Source organism: Acinonyx jubatus, chromosome F2, assembly GCF_027475565.1.
Source record: "Acinonyx jubatus isolate Ajub_Pintada_27869175 chromosome F2, VMU_Ajub_asm_v1.0, whole genome shotgun sequence".
Lineage (NCBI taxonomy): Eukaryota > Metazoa > Chordata > Mammalia > Carnivora > Felidae > Acinonyx > Acinonyx jubatus.
The window spans coordinates 80,406,683-80,426,237 of record NC_069394.1 but is presented as its reverse complement, the minus strand read 5'-3'; the positions used below and the strand labels follow the sequence as shown (position 1 = coordinate 80,426,237).

The window sequence follows — 19,555 nt, the reverse complement described above, 5'->3', positions numbered from 1 at the left end:
TTCCTAAATTTCCAGATCAAATACATGCATTATTAAGCACAAGTCTAAATTATTATTTAGATTTAGTAGGTGAGAAAACAATAGAGGCTGATAAATGGGCCTGGTTAGGGTCTCGTGGCCGGATTTGGCCCCTACTGTCCACAGCTCAAGATCTCCCAGGAGCCCCCTCACTGGGCTGGGGCAAGCATATTTGGAAGGGTACTTAAGGAAACCCCTGATAGAATGCTGTAAAATCAGTTTCCTGACTGCTGGTGTTTTTTTTTTTTCCTCTTTCTTTTTCCTTTTTCTAGTTTTTTTTTTTTTCTTTTTTAGTTACATACTCTATAACTTGCTCTGGGCAAAATTCTCTCATCGGGCTGTGGGATAAATTCAAAATGAGTAGCAGAAATGACAACTTATCTTTATTTCAACATGGAAATGTGGTTTCTCCAGATGTTTCTAATGTTCCAAATAGGGATTTTCAAAGGCTGAACATTGCATCAAGGCTGCCAGCCTGAAGGACTGTACACAATCATGTTGCTTCTGTGTGTGTGTGTGTTGGGGGGGGGGGGTGTTCTGTCTGTCTCTCTCTCTCTCACACGCACAGAGCACGCATACACATCGTAAATGTAGACAGTAACATAAATCAATGCGTAAATAAAGATCCATCCGAAATGAACCACCATTTTTCTTCTTTGACATAGTGACTGATCACAATTAGACACAGATAATAGGCAACTGCCTTATTGGTAGAGCTGTTAAGGGTATGAAAGAGCCTTAAACAACCCAGAGCATTGAGTGGTGGCTGAGTCTCTCTGAAGGGTGGTTTCCAAGACCGCAAGAAATCAGGAAGGCAACCTACAAGAAACATCGAAAGCACACACCACACCATAGGAAAATCCCATCTATGTACCCCTCCTCAACATACAGGGGAGAGAAAAAAGGGAGAGAGAGACACGCGGACAGAGAGAAAGACAGAAAACACCGAGACAAAGAAGTTTCACAAAGTTGGAAATATGGTTTTTGTTAGAATCACTGGTATTGCTGTTTTAATCGCGCCTTTAACTTTTCTCTGGGGAGAGGTGGAACCAGTGGCCAGAGCATAAGGATTTGAAAAGTGCATTAATGTAGTGACGCTTTGCCTAACTGCTGCCGAGAAAGGGCTATCTGAGTGTGCGTAGATACACAACGCAACGCATTGTTTCAGCTTTGAGGTGCTTTATGATACCTTTAAATGTTTACAGTGAGACATGAAGTTATCCCCACAACCAGCTAGGTTGTGTCTACTTTGGGTCATTCATTCAATGAAAATGTTCTGTTTATCTTTTCGGTCCTGGGATTGTGCAAGGCATTGGGGGGGGGGGGAGGTAAAAGCGTGATCCCTGACTCTGCATTTACATTTAGAATTCATAGTCCAGTGAGGAGCTAGGCACATAGGCAAACAATTGTAGCACAAATTATGTATGACGTGCAGTGAAATAGAGATAAGAAACTCGATGTAGGTCTGGGAAAGTCAGGGAGGCTTCTTAGGTGAGGTAGCAGTTGAATGAGATTCTAAGAATATGTGGGAGTTAGGTAGACAGATAGGCACAGTATGTATAAAAATGTAGTTGGCTCGGGAAACTAGAAATTGTTCCGTATTTCTGGAGTATGCAAAAATATAAAACAGAACAAATTATTTATTTATTGAGGGAATCAACAAAAGCTTACAGGTTTGAGTTCATATCTTAACATGTACGGACGTTGCCTTGAGTATCATGTGCTAAGAAAGCATTTTTGTTTAACTTACTCATTGTGCTAGATTAGAAAGATAGAAATATACATTTGCTGTATTACAAAGAGAGAAAGCCAAAGCTCTGTTTGGTGACTTTTCTGCTATCTTTCATCGTGGCTGAAAGAGGGTGGGATATTTGCATGAAGGCGATGCAAAGGCCTGATTGCTTATCCACTAATATTATGTTTCCCTTGGAGTTAAGCCAGTGGGCCCCAAATTCTCCCATATTAATTTTGCCTCCTTCATCAAGACTCAGCCTAGAGCCACAGCCATCCCATATACTCTTACTCAGAGAGGCTGAGGTTTGGTCAGAATTATTTGAGAGTCTACATAATCCCCAAATAGGCACTTTCTGAATTTGTAAGACCCATCGATCCTTCCCACCCTTTCTGCGTGTGCTGAGGCATGAATAGCCCACCGGGGAACCGAGTATTTAATGTGGCTAATGAATTGGCCATGGTGTGTCTGTGGTAGACAAGTCAGCTTCTTGGGTTCTCCTTACATATATTTAGGAAAAAGTTATTTGTAATAGGAAAAAATTAAACAGAACACCAGAAACATCATCTCTTACCTTCCTCATAGTCTTCTGAGTGTTTACCTATTACCTGACCAAATATAGTCTTGTGATTACTAGATATAAAAAGGCCAAGAAGAACAATGTGGACGTTTTGATACAGTTTACTGAGGTTTTCTTTTTTTTTTTTTTTTTCTGATGCCCTCCATAGGTGAATTAGGTGAATTAAATTGGGGTTTGTATCCCATTCTCTGTTTGCTGGGATCTATGGTTGCTGGATCCAAAAGCCCAGGTAATTGTTTTATTTCTTCTTTATTTTCATATTTTTGTTTGTTATGGAAAAGAGAGTAAATAAAACTTGGCACCTTATTAAATACAAATTTATATTTTTCTCTTTCCTTTTGTAAGTGATAAGGGTTGGTACTTTGGTCCTTCACTGGGTTAAATGGGCTCATTTATAGGAAAGGGCCAAGGTGGGCTTCCTGCCAATGTTCAGCTCAATATTTTTTAAGTTTATGTATTTATTTTGAGAGAGAGAGAGAGAGAGAGAGAGCGTGAGCAGGGGAGGACCAGAGAGAGAGAGGGAGGGAGAGAGGGAGAAACCTTAGCAGTCTCTGCACTACCAGCATGGAGCCCCACATAGGGCTAGAACCGTGAGATGATGACCTCAGCCAAATCGAGAGTTTGCTGCTTAACTGACTGAGATTAACTGACTGACTGGGGCCCAGGCGCCCCACGGTTCAACTTTTTTTGTTTGTCTTTAAGTATTTTTAAATTTGGTGCTATTTTAAATTGAGTTAATACAAAGGTATTGAGGAGTCTATGTTTAGAAACTAACCCGATTACTGTGCTGACTGGCTCTCGAGAGCTATGACGTCTGCGTGTTTGAGTCACACACATAGGTGGTAAAGAGCTTTCATAACAAAACCTACATGCTCAGCACTAATGGGACACCATCTTCCAAACCCAGCTCCCACTCAGGTAGACCAAAACCCTGTCTATGTTCTATTTAAACGCTAAATACTATTTTCAAGAAAATGCCTCAGTTTGGTTTAGAATTTATATTTTTCAATTTCCTGGATTAAGAATTTTAGACACCAAGTGATTTAGAATTTTAAGTGCTGTAATTCACACAGGGATGGACGTATGTCTTATGAAGAGCAAGAGGCTATTAGTGCATTTTAAAAGTTCTTAAATGTGATCTTTTGATCTCACGTGACGTTCAATGTGACACTTTTGAAGGGTCTGCTTGACTAGGGAGAAGGACTGTGGTCCATAGGTGACATGTAATCCATTCTCTGGAAGGCAAATGTCTCAGAGAAGCAGGTTGAGACCAATCGCACCACCCATGCCTCCTCTTGGCTTGGGTTTTCTGGCATCTAAATAAATAAGGATGTTCTCATTCTTGTGGACGACCCCTGTCAGCCAAGCACTTATTTCGCTGTCAACAAAAGGGTCTATATGTTCTAGTAACTTGTTGCCTTTGTTTAGCGTCTGGTCACAAGGGAGAATTTTGACCGGCAGAGTCCAGGGGCGTCAGAGGCAATTGCATTTACCAAGACAAAAGTGAAAATCCTATTTCTAATCTTCCTTTTCAACTGGGCTTCAAAATCTTTTTCTTCTGCATGTCATTTGAACCCTCCTCATTGAGTGAAAGTTATTTTGGTTTTTCAAATTACTCGGTCTTTGATATAGACCCAGATGATAGGTAAAGGATATAGGGAGAGAACAAGACTTTGGGCATTGGATGTAAGGTAAGCGAAGTATTTTGTCCTGTGATTTTTTACTTTTTTTTTCTGATTTCAGAAGTAATTTATGATTACTTATAAGTATGTGTGTTGTATCAGTGCATCATATAGAGGGTGACGTTTTCAAAAATCTTTCCAAACTCATTGGATGATGAAGCACTTTTTGAACATTTTAGTGGCTTGTAAATATGAGGAACATCATTCTGACTTTTTTCAGCTTTCTGCATGGTTCTAGGTGAGACAGCAAAGCTTATGGGCATGCTGCCTACATGCTTTAATCCATTATGATAACATGGTTGATTCTCTGATCATACCCACCACAGGGGATTTTCTATTAATTTGTGCCGGGGGGGTAGGTGAGAGAGACCGCCAGTGGAAGGAATGTGTCTTTCTGGTAGGCAAAGACAAAATAATAAAATGGATGAGTATGTATAGATTGCAAGCTGGTTTTAGCTTTAAGAAAATAAGAATATACTGAGGGGCACCCGGGTGGCTCAGTAGGCTAGGCATCCGGTTCTCGATTTCTGCTGAGGTTATGATCTCATGGTTTGTGAGATTGACCCTGCATCGGGTGCCATGCTGGGCATGGATTCTCTCTCTCTCTCTCTCTCTCCTCCTGCCCTTCCCCCACCTCGAAGAAAGGAAAAAAATATTGAGCTCCACAGCGTGCACCCCTGTGACGTGTGCTTATCATAGATTCGTTTAGTATCTTTGCCAGCACCTGGACTCAGGAATTGTCCCCAGTATACACCAGATGAGACTGAACACGGCTCTCCCCACTGACAACCTAGGCGACAAAACTGCACCTCGAATCCGGATCAGTCGGATTACAGCCTTTGTTCTACCCTCTGTGCTCATGGAACAAGACCAGAATGACCTGGACTGCAGCGCAGCAGCATTGATTAGTACTTCTTTAAAAAATTCTATCATACATATTTTGATTACTCACCATTATTTCAAATGGCCCCGACAGCAATTTTTGCAGGACACATGAAAATGCGGGCCCCTTCTTGTTTAAGATTTGCAATTGGGGAAGAAAAAAAAAAAAGAAGAAGAAGAGTAGCTGCCTTTAAAATCAATCAGGACACCTCCATGGAAAATTCCCTGGGCTGTTTCGCGGTTGGCAGGAGCAGAGGAGAGAGCTGGCATCCCGGGAAGAGGCACACGCCCGGCCCTGGGCCGGCCAGAGCTCAGCCCCGGAGTTGTCAAGATTTTCCTAAATTGTAAAAATCTAAAAGTTACATTTCAGAGTCGTCTTTTCTTCTAATTCTTTTTTATTGCCTTCTTATTAGGAAAGCCGTAACACAAAAGATCCTTTTACAACTTTTGATTTAAAATGCAGATTCCAAGAGGGGTTTGCCTGGCTTGTTCAGGGAGGAAAATCTGTAGGTGATGGGTGTTCATCCTGCAAGTCACAGCCCAATTATGGCAAACAGATTTGTTGATTGTAGCTTATGAATTCAAGAAAATGTTTGCAAAGTTCCTAATATATTAAGAAAATTGCCCTGTGTTCTCACCCAATTTAACTTTATAAAGAAATCATTCTAGCTATGAAAGCTGTAATTTCTTTCTCTTTTCTTTGTTTTTAAGTCTTTTTAATGTTTATTTATTTTTGAGAGAGACAGAGCGTGAACAGGGGAGGGACAGAGAGAGGGAGACACAGAATCTGAAGCAGGCTCCAGGCTCCGAGCTGTCAGCACAGAGCCCCAAGCGTGGCTCGAACTCCCCAGACCTTGAGATGGTGACCTGAGCTGAAGTCCTATATTTAACCAACTGAGCCACCCAGGTGCCCCACTTTCTCTTTTCATTACATAAAATAGTTTTTCACTGTTCAGGGAAGCTCCCAGCCCACACCTTTTCACCACTCTGTATTTTATAGCATATCTTTCCAAACTCTTTAAAGGCCCCTATGCTGTAAACTAATTTGTTACAGGAATTTGTAAAAAAAATTGGAACCCGTAAAAAGATTTGTGCTTTTGCCCTTTACATTTTTTTTAATTTTTTTTAATGTTTACTTAGTTTTGAGAGAGAGAGAGACAAGAGACAGAGCATGAGCAGGGGCGGGGCAGAGAGAGGGAGACACAGACTCCGAAGCAGGCTCCAGGCTCTGAGCCATCAGCACAGAGCCCAATGCGGGGCTCGAACTCACAGACCGTGAGATCATGACCTGAGCTGAAGTCGGACGCTCAACCGACTGAGCCACCCAGGCGCCCCTACATTTTTTTCACTAGGAAGTCTTACTTAGTACCTCTTTCCATCGAGTGCTTAATACGGTGACAAGCAGGCAAACAGTCCAAAGCAATGAATAGTAGTGAGAAAGAGAAGGGACTCTACACTTGTGTACGGCTCATGATTTATAGCTTGTGAACTGCGACAGCTGAGCCTCAGCGCCCTGCCCCAACCTCCCATGGCTGCGATTCTGTCCTCAGAGGGTGGTCCCCAGACTGTATCAGCCTCACCTGGAATCATGTTAGAAATTCAAAGTCTTAGGTCCACTACAAATCTTCTAATTCAGAAACTCTGGCGGTGGAACCCAGCAATTTGGGTTTTAACCAAGCTTCTAGCTGATTCTGATGTTCTCCGAAGTCAGACCCACTGATGCAAGCCCGCACTTGCCACGTTGTTTTCTTTTCCCCTCACCCTTGGCCTCTGGAACCTCCCCTCTGCTCTCTGGTGGCACCCAGGTTGCTTCCATCCACCTAATCCCCTCCGCTCGAGAGAGATGGGCTAGGCTTCTCTGTTTCTGCTTCTGTCTTCAGAACACAAGAAGACTGGAAGTGTCTTTAGTCTCTGCTCGGCTAAGGAGGATCAAGGACATAATCCTCACTCTTGCCGCAGTAGACAGATGGGAAGGGAACCAGCAGTCACTAATGCTTGAATAGTTGTGTTGGCCTGTACTCGAAAGAACGTCTTTGTCGGTGAGTGTGTATAATGTACAATTATGATCAGTTTGCTCCTAAAGCAGAATGCAACCCAGAACTACATGGAAAGGCACATTGGGAGAAGGGCAGAAACACGTAGCTCCACGGGCAGGCAGATACCACAAGTTCCATCACTGCCTCCTGCCTATAGGTCAGTCCGTGCTGCTCTACGCTACTCTCAGTGCAGCTAGATCTCCTGTTAAACATCCAGAAAGGTGATGACCATGTCCAAAGGAAGCATCAGATTAAGCAAGTCTAGGCTAATTGAACTTGATAGATGGCCACATTGAAAAGGAAGTCCACACGAGTCTAATCTCCACACATAGAAACAGATACCAAGTGATGCTTTGTGGCATTTTGTACTGTCGTGCCTCCAAAGGACTTACATTGTCTCTTACCTATTTGGTGAATTCCTGCTGAATTCCCTTCATTATAATCCAAAACTTTGCCTCATTTAGATTTTGTACACTTAGGATATGGTGATCTCCATATTATTTTGTTTTAATAAACATGGTTTAAAATAGGCTCACCTTGGGGCTCCCGGGTGGCTCAGCCGGTTAAGTGTCTGACTTCAGCTCAGGTCATGATCTTGTGGTTCGTGGGTTCAAGCCCCAAGTCGGGCTCTGTGCTAACAGCACAGAGCCTGGAGCCTGTTTCAGATTCTGGGTCTCCTTCTCTCTCTGCCCCTCCCCCACTCGTGCTCTGTCTCCCTCTGTCTCAAAAATAAATAAACATTTAAAAAAACTTAAAATAGTCTCACCTCATAAAGTTGTGATCAGTACATTGTTAATAAAATGAAATAACATCACCAAATTGTTCCGTAATATAAGAAATAGGGCAATCCTTCAACAACACACTTAAAGTGACACTCAATTTCATAATCAATTATCCTTTTATTGAATTTTGAATAACTTCAACTATTATAAAATAGAAACACTTGAAAGTGAGGAAGAGGTCCTGACGACCCTCACCCCAGCTCACTCACAAGAGGAGGTTCTACACTGAGAGAGACAAGGCCAAGAAGATGAGGCTACAATCCTCCCCCCACCTCCCCACCAAATCCTTGCTTGTAAAGCAAGGGTGTCAGTCTGACAAAGTGAGTTACTGTCCGCACCACCTACCATAGAGCAGTGACTCAGAGATTTTGCCCAGGGGGACAGGGAAGCCATAAGAACAGAAAACTTCCAAGGTCTGCCCATGACTTTATTAGGAACAGAGTGTAGGGAAGCTCAAGCCTAAGGGTACTCTCCAAATCACCCAGTAGATTTTGATAGTAAGTGATTAACAGGACACCGGTAGTTTCACGACCGCAATAAGCTAAGCTAGTTTACGAGAGAGAACCACAGAAAAGGGCAGGCATGGGGAACCCACCTGGGGTAGGGACAAACCTCAAAGACTAGTTTGACAAACTATCCCCGAAAAGGGGTCCTGCACTTAACCTGCAGAGCAGTTTATATCCCAGGACATTGTTGAAAGCAACAGAAGAGCCATCCAGCCAACAGTGGAGCCTAACATATGGGTGTGATACCAACAAATGCAGATAGCTCACAGAGAGATGAAGGAAAGAGACGGTCGAGGAAAGCCCTGCCAAAGCCACTGTTATCCCAGGATGATTGTGCATGTGTCCAAGGCTGCACATGTTGAGGGGCAACATCAGAGGCTCACACATGTGCACGCAAGCACACACACACACACACACACAATTGAGAGAAAGAGAGAAAGAAGATTTACTTGTCATCAATTCAGAGAAAATAATTTTCATCTAAGAATTCCTATTTGCAATTTCATAGGAATAGTAATAAATAAAATTATGAAATGAAAATGACATGAAAAAAATTAACCGAAGAGCTGGAGAAAAAATATACATCAGATAACTTCCACCTGGCAAAGTGTTAAATATTTTTAAAAGACAATAGAGCGGGAAAAGCCTAAGCAGCTTGCTCACCCAAGGTGGCCATAGACATCCTTGTTCAGGGGGGATCCCACTTGACACGGACAAGGGAAGCCCACAGATCCTGAGGGACAATGGAGAGAAGGAGCCAGAGGCCTCTCAGCAGTGGCCCTCCCCCATTCACTGTCAGCTGCATCAACATGGGTAGTCCTTTCAGCTCAGACAAAAATTACATTTTTTAAACAAATTTTTAAGTAGGCTCCATGCCTGGCATAAAGCCCAATGTGGGGCCTGAACTCACGACCCTGAGATCAAGACCTGAGCTGAGACCAGGAATTGGATGCTCAATTGACGGAGCCACCCAGGTGTCCCTAAAAAGGCATTTGATGCTTCTCTGGAGTGAGGAGGGAAAAGTCTCCTTGGTGTGAGTTGACTAGAAAGAGCCAGCATGCATTTCCGGGCCCTCCAAAGGTGGGTGAGGAGTGACCAAGGCTGGAGACATCCTCAAAACTTGGAGCAGAAATTCAAACACCCAAGCATGGACCTGGTTAGGTAGATCCAGGATCATGGCATTGGGTGACTTATGGGGAGCAGAGAGGTCAGGAGAAAAGTAAGCTGACTTTGATGGAACTCCGTCTTGTCCTGTCTCCCCCTGCCTCTGCCCTCAGTTAGGCAAGCTTGGAGCTCAGGCATGTTCTAGACCCCACCTGCTGATGAATCTACCTGTTGCTATACGGTTGCTCTCCAGACACTTATGCTTACTTCAGATGAGGAACTAAGGTTGGGCAGATGAGGAGCTCGGGTTGGGTAGAGAGAAAGGCATGGGACTAAAAGCGGAGCTAGGGGTCAAAGCTTAGTTCGTTGGCGTGAGGTACAAGGATCAGCAGCACGGACATGACCAGGAGCTGGCTAGAAGTGCTGACTCTCACACCGCGCCCCAGACCCACCAAACCAAGAAGTCAACTAGACGGACAGGCAATCCTGTGCACATGGAGAGCAGGAAGCCTGGGCCCGTGATAGGACCTCAGAGCCTACGTGTTAGCGACACGGTGTATGGCTGAAGGTGATAGCCGCTTTTACTATACTTTCTGACAAATCTAAAGCAAAGTCTTAGCACAATACAGGAGAATTTTAAACTTCCTGCTCATGTGATGGATAAATAGGTAGACATGTTGGAACTCATAGGAGATATCACTGTCATTCATTTTCTCTGTAAGGGAATGTGGCACTATTTTTGCTTTCAATCGAATTCTCTCCTTTCCACTGCTTAGAATTAAACATCGCTACCCCCTAACTGAGTGGTGGAAGAAATAGAACAAGTGGTGTTTCCTGCCTGGGACGGGGTAAGTTCCAGCCCCAGAATGAATTTGTGGAGAAGGTCCCCCAACTCAACCGCTATGGTGTGTGAATGACTGGTTGGTGTCTCTGGCCATTGTCCAAGGAAACTGCAGAGCAATAATGCAGAGGGCCTTACGACCCTCTCCCAAGACTTCCCAAAGACCTGGTGGAAGGGCTTACCCCGACCGTCCTAACCAGAGGAGCTGGCTGGATTAGCTGAGCTCGTACTCAAAATACACGAATGCCCCCTCCTTAATTCACAGCCGCCCACCCACTCACTGCTATAAATACCTTCCAAGCCCCTTTGGAGTTGGTGGACCTTGACACGCTGCCCTTTCCTCGGGAGCCTCTCCTTGTTTGGGGTCTGGCTAAGTGCCACAACGGAAAAGCTGCCATGCTTCTTGCTTTCCACATGCACGCTTTCCACAAAGTAATTATTACTTCCTGGAGGGCTGAGGGGCTCACTCTGACTTTAGCCAGAGATTTACTCCAATGGTCGCAGAGTCTCCACATTGGCGACGAAAGATTGAATGACAGGTCTTTCCCTCCATACGTATCCATCTCAGGTGAAGGGAATACTTTTGTGCTTCACATGTCTCTGATGAGAAGACAAGGATGATAGAAGAGTCAGCCTGTTTGAGAACGGTTGCTTCCCCCGATGACAAAACGCTCCTTCGCAAATTAGTTGTGCTCAGAATGTTTCCCATACCTGAAGCAGGGGCAATTTCTCGGATGTGGCTCGTAGCCAGGGAAGCCTTAGACTTTGCAAAATTATAATTGCCTCGTTACACCAGAGTGTCCACATTTTAGTGGTGAAAGGAATGACTGTTTAGCTTAGAAGACTTTTTAGGCTAGGAAGATAAAAGCCAGGCTGAGGAGTATGTGTGTGTGTGTGCGTGTGTGTGTGCGAGGGAGTAGCAGTGGCCTTCAGAAGATGAAGTGTTAATGCACAGAGGATGGAGACCAGCTGCTTTTCATCGCCACAGAGAGCAGACCGGAGGAAGTGGGCTCGCAGTCACCAGGAGAACTTCGGGGGGGGGGGGCTGTGAATGAGCATTTCATGACAGGGAGGGTCAATACTGGAGGAAGTAGGGCCAACAGGATTTCTAGAAGGAAATTGGGAAATGGCCCTGAAGATTGTTGCATGTAATTGCATAATCCCTGAATAATGATCGTCCCTAAATTCACCCTTAAAATATTTAATCTAGGGGCACATTATCGTTGTTCTTTTCAACAAGTGTCCCAGAATGCCTACAACTTATGAATCACCATGCTGAGTGTAGTTCAGTGGCCTCTCTATTCCCTTGGTGCAGTGGAAGAGGTGGGGTCTTTGGAGCCAGAAGAATCCAGGTTTGATCTCAATTTTGCAGCTTACCACCTCTGTCGTCTGAGCTTCATCATCCAAACTCTCTGAATTTAATACCCTTATCTGTAAAATACTGACTTCAGAGAGAAACGTTTCCCATTGAAGATTACACAAGTAGGTTTCCTAGTACCAGAGCAGATACATCCTCAGCGTTTAATAAAACATTGGGTACTTGATAGCATCTACAAGGCCTCTTCGTGCAAAGGACCGTGTAAGTACTTCCTTGTGATACTCCAGAGAATCTATTCCTATTTTACACCCAGGAAGCATAGACACTGAGGGGTTAAATACGTTGTGTAAGGACGTAAAGCCAGTAAGTTGGAGGCAGTGATTCCATGAACGCATACGTTGCCTTTGAAAGCTGGTGCTCTTTTTACTAGACCACGCTGCCTCCTATCATAGGAAACGAATTAAGGATACAGAGAACCCTTATCAGCATATGTGCCTATGATTAAAATCCACAGTTTCCAAAGCTCAGGCACTCAGAAGCCCTAAAAGACCTGACCCGCATGCACCGTGCTTGTCCCTCTTCACTTTTGTTGAGCAATCAACCTGGTGGGGGGGTGGGGGAGGCTGCCATCACTAAGTTAGTAGTAGCAGTTAGTAGTAGAAACTAAGTTAGTAGTAGAGACACTAGTAAATTTGTTTGGAGGGTCTCTCAAAGACCATCAGCTCTCTTTGTGGTAAAGGGGGATACACTGAATTTAGTTCAGATCTGCAAGCTATTTTTCACCAATTTCCGTTCTTGTGTCCATTCGTTTGTTCAACAAACATTTGTGGACGTCTGTGTTCCGGATGACGTGTCGGGCACCGAACATTTACACCTAAAGGATGCTCTGGCGAAAAAAGGAAAGGTACCACCACACAACTGCAATGTGGGGAGAAGGTAAGTACTACATTATAAATGGCACAAAGCGGGGCGCCTGGGTGGCGCAGTCGGTTAAGCGTCCGACTTCAGCCAGGTCACGACCTCGCAGTCTGTGAGTTCGAGCCCCGCGTCAGGCTCTGGGCTGATGGCTCGGAGCCTGGAGCCTGTTTCTGATTCTGTGTCTCCCTCTCTCTCTGCCCCTCCCCCGTTCATGCTCTGTCTCTCTCTGTCCCAAAATAAATAAAAAACGTTGAAAAAAAATTAAAAAAAAAATAAATGGCACAAAGCTTCCAGAAAGAGCACATTTGGAAAAGCGTTTCAGAGTCAGTAACATTTGAGGCAGGTCTTACGTGGTGCAGAAGGTCAGCTATCTAGTCCATCCTAGACTTTGGTAGAAACACTCAAGATGCTATGGGGCACTCGGGTGGCTCTGTCGGTCGAGCATCCGACTTCGGCTCAGGTCATGATTTCACGGTTTGTGAGTTTGAACCCTACGTTGGGCTCTGCACTGACAGCGCAGAGCCCGCTTGGTATTCTCTCTCTCCCTCTCTCTTTGCCTCTCCTTCATTCTCTCTCTCTCTCAAATTAAATAGAGGTGTCTGGGTGGCTCAGTCAGTTAAGCATCCAACTTCATCTCAGGTCACGATCCCACAGTTTGTGAGTTTGAACCCCACGTCGGGCTCTGTGCCGACAGCTCGGAGCCTGGAGCCTGCTTCAGAATCTGTGTCTCCCTCTCTGCCCCTCTCCAGCTCACACTTTGTCTCTCTTTCTCTCTTAAAAATAAATAAACATTGGGGCGCCTGGGTGGCTCAGTCGGTTGGGCGTCCAACTTCAGCTCAGGTCACAATCTCACGGTCCATGAGTTCGAGCCCCTCGTTGGGCTCTGGGCTGATGGCTCAGAGCCTGGAGCCTGCTTCAGATGCTATGACTCCCTCTCTCTCTGCCCCTCCCCCATTCATGCTCTGTCTCTCTCTGTCTCAAAAATAAAACGTTAAAAAAAATTTTTTAAAAATAAACATTAAAAAATTTAAAAAAAGAAACACTATAGATGCAGAACAATCACTGAGCTCTATTTACAGAAAATCTTCACATCTGATGTACTGTCATTCAAACTCATGTTACCTTAATGAAAGTGAAGTATTTTGATCATGAAGTTAGAACGGTGAGGGTAAAGTGGAAACACATTACAACATTATTGTAACTAATGCTTCACTGAGGAATTAAACCGATGAACAGACTCTTCCTTTTAGAAAAGTATCTGTTTTACATTTGGGGCACCAAGAAATGACCAGCCTGCATAGCGACACGACAGAGGGACATGTGGATAGGTGTGGTTCCTGGGATCACCAGGAAGATTGCTCTGAGAATGCTCGACTCGCTCCCATTTGCCTTTGCAAGACCCTTCCACATATTAGCTGACCTGGAAACTTTCAAGCAATCATTTTTGTACCATATACACTAACTAAAGTGGTCTTTTTACAACCTTAGAATACCCCATCAAGCTATTGGCCATTTCTTTTACATTGATAATTTGTGGCTCTAAATAATTTTGTCTTTGAGATATATGTCCTGAGATATCCAAAAAAAAGTAGAATGTTAAATTAAAAGTTTTTCTTTCTTTCTTTCTTTCTTTCTTTCTTTCTTTCTTTCTTTCTTTCTTTCTTTCTTTTTTTTTGTCAAATGCACACCTTTTATATGTTGGCTAAAAATTTAAATGTAATATACAGTGGAGTGTGTGTGAACATTAAGGGAATAGTATTGGTATTTTCAGTCACTTGTTAATGGCCTGTAACTAATATCTTCGAGATACCGGTTCTAGTTTTCGTTGTATCACAAGCACATGAAAAGGAAAAGTCCTAATTCTGCAGGCTCTGAGCATCCAAGGGAGAAGTGATTGATGGTAGAGGGAACTATCCTCATAATGGGTTTGGAGTTGGGGTTCAAATACACTGGTAATTGCCACAGTGCCTGTGAAGGTTAGTATTTTTACCTATGAGTTAGTAGCCAAGCATTTGGTGAGCATGTGCTTGTAAATGGAATGGCTGGTCATGCTATAATTTAAGTACATCTTGGGTTTGGGGAGGGGCTTGTTCAAAAAACTATAAAGGGAGACCTTCACTCTCTATTATCTAACCCTGCTCCCATCAAACCTGTCCCTTCTTTTATGTCACTAACTGTGGGAGCTGCTTTACATGGTTTAATTTTCCAACTCGTGTGATTTTTGATTAATCCACTTTTTCCTGATTTTTTTTCATGCAGAATTTTTATTTTTTCTCTTACACCTTATCAAGTGATATTTCTTCTAAAAATCTTAAACTGTTCCAGTAGCTTATGCGATCATCACTCCATACAATGAGTGGTTGTGATTTGGTTTCATAAAGCAATATAACAAAGACATCATAGGTAACGAGTTGTGAAAAGTATTCTTAAGCATTAATAATATAGATATTTTTAACACTCAGTGTGATTTTTGTTAAAGGGATATACTAACAATCTACCACTATGACGACGTTGTCCTTTTGAACGCGACAGTATTATCTTAAGAGTAAAAAAAAAAAAAATACTGGCGGTATACTTTATTATAATCTAATACATAAAATAACACTTGATATTCATACAAATGCTATTCACTTTTTCTTATTAAGAAAAAACAATTCTTTGTATAGCAGTTTGACACTAATCACGAAGCGAAGTCTCTGAAAATAGTATACAAACAATAGATTTTAAATCAAAAATGTTTATTGTAAAAAAGGACCTTTAAAATTGTTTTTTAAAAAAGAAAAATTGATTTCACAAGTCTTCAGGTTGTTTATAGACATCAGCTATAGACAACATCTCACTTTCATACAAAACTCATTCAGTCATATAAAAATAAACACAAATTTACATTGACTCATCATCTATACAATTAGTTTAAAAAGGCACTTGGAAGGGTGCTGTATGGATGCATTTAAAATAGTTTAAGTACATTACTGAGTTTCTAAGAATCCTTTCTTGCACTTATTCCCATCTTTAATTAATTTTAGAAAGTCATTAAAAATTCTTTAAAAAAGTAAGACATGGGGCATGCACCAGGAATGTTCCAAGCTAGTTTTCCCTCCTCCCCCAAGGCGCATACCCTTTATTGGCAAAAACAAAAACAAAAACAAAAACAAAACACTCTTAATACATTCTCTTGTGTTTCGTTCCTGTTCTTTTTTTCTCTCTTTCTATGTCTCCTAAAAATACCGTTTAAAGCATTACAGGTAATCACAAAGGCTTCAGTTCAACAATGATAACCAGATACCAGACATGTAGTGAAGTAAACTTGGAATACTTTATAAGGCACCTGAGATAGCGTCTGGCAAATTTGCTTCCTATAGAAAATTCTATTACAAACTCTATGACAAAGCAATACTGTTCGTTTCGGTTGAAATGATTTGGCAGCAATGTAAATCTTTGCATTCTTTCTTAGTGAGAAAAGATGCAGTGTGCTTTTTGCTTCAACTTTTGAAGAGAAAGATTCTTGTCTTTTATCCTCTCAATCTCGCTGTCAGTAAATATATAGTAATTTTAAACTTCACATGGAAAGGATTAACTTGGAACACATGGATTTCGTGCTCTTGCAGCTTTGTGTGTGTGTGTGTGTGTGTGTGTGTGTGTGCGTGCGTGCGTGCGTGTGTGTCTATACACATTATTTGGTCGGTAAGCACAAGAGAAAATGCCTTTGGACTTTTATTTGTCATTTGGAGTCGGAGTGAAGAAATGCATTCTGTTCGAGTAAACATTGATTGCGTAAGTCAGTGTGCTACACAGCAGCCAGATTCCTCATGTTTGTGCAGAAGAGACATTCTGGAGAAGGTTTTGGAGCAGTTTTTGCACTGGTATTTCTTTACATCCGAATGGGTCTGCAGATGAGCCCTCAGATTTGACCTGTCTGCAAACGCTCTGTTGCAGTGAGGGCAAGAAAAAGGCTTCTCCCCTGGGGGTGGGGGTGGGGGGGGGTTGAGAAAGAAAGACAGTCAGTGTTTTTAGAGGAAAGGTAAAGTCAGATAATGTTCACGAACAACAATCACATTTTGTCGCCAAAAAACTAGACTAAAACTCCGCAGAATAGATCCTTATGTCCATATCTGGCCCTCGAAGATAAATCCGAACATTGCGTTAAAAAAAAAAAACCCACCACACCCAGAATCTTGCTACTGCTGCCCGTCACGCAGAAATAATTCACGTAGTTCTAGGACTTTCACTCATTAAAGCTTTCTGCTTCAGCAGGTGCAGCTAATGTTGAGCTCCTCCCAACATTTCCTAATATCTCCCCTTTCCCCTCCTTCTGTATCATGACTAAGGCTGGATAAATGCCTTGGCTCCCTGCAGGATGATTTTGTGCTAGGAATAAAATATTCAGCAGCAGGACAGACAACATAATGTGACAGCGAGAGTCAACTTAGTTCTCTCTGTCCAGCTCGCTCTGGGGTGACAGCTATCGCAAGAATGTGACCGACAGAAAACTAGGGACAAACGTCCTCGCCTACCTACCTGCCAGACCCATTGATTAAGATAGTGACGTCTGCGTTTGCCGGTTATTGAGAGCAGTTTCCCAGAACACACACTCAGGTACGTCTTTCTAACCGATCTTTGAGACCCAACCTTCCGAATCTACTTTCCAAAGTCTAAATGCTGTTTGCGGTGTCTGGAACGGAGCGCTCTGTGCTCTAACAACTTTTTGAGTCATCAGGAAGTAGCTATAAAGATCATCCGTCATTAAAAGCACCGCGTCACTACTTAATGCAAGTCCGACAGCCCGACCGGGGCTTCGTTCTATCACACAGTAACATTCCTGTCTACGTTTTGTTTGTTTGGTTTTTTTCTCTTACCAGTGTGAGTTCTAATGTGTCCTTGAAGTAACCAGGGTCTGGAAAACGCCTTGCCACAGATCTTGCAGACACAAGGTAAAGTGTGGGTCCGGATGTGCATCTTAAGGGCGCCCAGGCTCACGTATTCCTTGTCACAGTATTTACAGCTGAAGGATTTCCTAGACTGGGCGTCGCAGTGCAGCTGCTTATGCTTGGCCAGCCCGGAAAAAGTTGAATAGGTTTTACTGCATAGATTGCACTGAAACTTTTCAGCTTCAATGGCATGGGGGTCTGAAAGCTTGGATTGTAGTCTTTCCTCTTCATCACTAATGGGGCTTTCTGAGCCACTGTGGTCCTTGGACGAGGTGTCGGATGGAGGAGGGGGGCTCACCCGCCCCAAGGATGAGGGGTATCCAGAAAGAGGAGAGAGGCCATTGGGTGGTGGGGAGTGGAATGGAACTGCCGTAGTCCACACGGTAATGGGGCTGTACGCTCCCGAGCTGAGGATCTCTGGTTGTGGGATGACAGGCATGGGGTAACTCTCATAGAGATATGGGGAAATAATCACTGGGGGAAAGAAAAGGAAAGGAGAGATTAAGGTAAAAAAAATAACTTGCGCAGCACAGTGAGGAGCCGCTTGGCCACACGCACCCGGGGCTTCGCGACGAAGTCAAGCGACTCCTTCCGGGCAGGCGCAGGCCTTGGGAAGCCGGTTCACCTCCAGCCTGGCCGCTACGCGGTCACCCACCGTCCTGGGGCGCCCACGTTCGCGCCCTGCGTGCAGCGGGTGACAGGAGCTACAACCTGCGGTGCGGCTGGGGAGTGCAGCCCAGGGAGGGCCCAGAGCCCGCGAGGAGGGCAACCTTGGACATCCCTTCAAGGATGCAGAAAAGGCGTCTTCCCTACCGCGGGGCCTACTCCGTGCGGGGCAGGAGCCTCATCACCCGAAAACAAAGCAGCCACTCGGACCCTCGCCGACTTGCTCATCCTGCCCGTCCTCATGATGCCTGCGTCCGCCAGCTCCGGAAAGCCAAGTGGCCGGAGCTGGATGAAGGTGGCCTTGTCGGGGCGGAGTTCCGCCGGCTCCGAATTGGAACTTACCCCGACGATCGAGGGAGCCTGCACGACAGTTCGGGACACCGTGTGCAGGGAGAGCAACGGGCGCTTGGGTTCTCCTGCGAGGCTATCTGAGCTCGACGCCCACCAGTACGTGTACACACGCAGAGAGAGAGAGAGAGAGAGAGAGAGAGAGAGAGAGAGGAGAGCGCGCGCGCGGGCATCCCCCCCCCCCCCAGGTTCTCCTGACTTCGGGGCGCGCGTGTCTACCTGTGTGTGTGTCCAGTTCGCTGTAGTTGGGCTTCTTGGAGGCGTTGAAATGCTTCTTGACCAGGAAGGAGCGCGGCATCTTGCCGGCGGGCCCCGCGGGCGCGGATAACGGTCCGGGGAGGACGCGGCCGGTCCCTAGAGCATCGCGCCGGGCCGCGCTCGGGCTGGGGCCGCTCAGGTGCGGCGGGCGACGGGCCGGCGCCTCTCGCGTCGCCGGGCTCCCAGGCGGACTGAGCCCGCTCGGGCCGGGAGGGTTTTTTTTTCCTCGCTTTTGCAAGAAGGATCCAATCACGGCGGAGAGGTTCAGGTTTCAGCTCCTCCCTCTGGGACAGCTGTGAACAGAGGAAGAATCTGTTGTCAGACGAAATTACCCTGGTCCAAAATGGGCCGAGCTCCGGGACTTCGGGGGGGGGGGGGGGGAGGTGGGGTGGGGGTTGGGGGGGCGGGGGGGGTGAAGTTCTTTCCAGGGAGGTGATGTTGCTTAGGCGGCCCCGCCAGCGACTCGTGCGCTCGGAGAGGCTCGCTGGGTCCTGGAAGTGTGGCTCCCGCGGAGGGCCTGGCCTCCAGATGTCGCAAAGCAAATGCCCCGGGACACGGCGTCCGCTGGCGGGAGGGAGGGTGGCCTGCGGCGCCCGGGGCCGGGAGGAACGCGCCTATATTTGGAAGTGCGTTCGGAGAGCTCCGACCGCCGCGGGGACCGGACGGCCCGCTCCGGGTCCCGGACGAAGGGAGGGGGCAGCGCCGGGACAAAAGCCCCGGAGGGCGAGGCGGGCGCCCCCGGCTGGGGGGCTTTTCCGCGGCGCGCGGGGGGCCGGGCCGCTGGAGGCGCGCGAGCCGGGGGCGGCACTTCCTCCTGGAAACCGGGTAATCCTGTCGGCCTAGGGCTCGGCCGGCCCCACAGAAGGGCTTGGTGGCCCCTGGAGGGACCGCTCGTCGGCAGAGCTGGGACGCAGCAAAGCCAGCGAGAGTGGCTGCGCACACAGAGGGGGACACGC

At 45.4% G+C, this 19,555-nt stretch overlaps 1 protein-coding gene across 3 annotated transcripts; it reads right to left on the bottom strand.

Annotated features, from left to right (window-relative positions):
* Positions 1-15,116: 15,116 nt before the first annotated feature.
* Positions 15,117-18,870, bottom strand: SNAI2 (snail family transcriptional repressor 2). 3 transcript variants are annotated; one of them, XM_053208020.1, is made up of 4 exons: positions 18,561-18,870; positions 18,336-18,353; positions 17,256-17,801; positions 15,117-16,360 (listed from the first exon to the last, which is right to left on the bottom strand). In XM_053208020.1, exons 1-4 carry the CDS (start codon positions 18,637-18,639, stop codon positions 16,179-16,181), a joined length of 825 nt encoding a protein of 274 aa, XP_053063995.1. In that variant the 5' UTR covers positions 18,640-18,870; the 3' UTR covers positions 15,117-16,178. The 3 variants fall into 3 exon arrangements, with proteins under 3 accessions (XP_053063995.1, XP_053063996.1, XP_026898617.1); XM_053208021.1 differs by lacking the exon at positions 18,336-18,353 and adding an exon at positions 17,886-18,008 and having other exon boundaries at positions 18,561-18,860; XM_027042816.2 differs by lacking the exon at positions 18,336-18,353 and having other exon boundaries at positions 18,561-18,859.
* Positions 18,871-19,555: the final 685 nt, after the last annotated feature.

Excerpts from the sequence above, each read along its gene's own strand:
- SNAI2 (XM_053208020.1), bottom strand. The coding sequence starts at position 18,639 with ATGCCGCGCTCCTTCCTGGTCAAGAAGCATTTCAACGCCTCCAAGAAG. Across the intron at positions 16,361-17,255 it reads ACACATTAGAACTCACACTG|GGGAGAAGCCTTTTTCTTGC; the intron begins GTAAGAGAAAAA and ends CCCCACCCCCAG.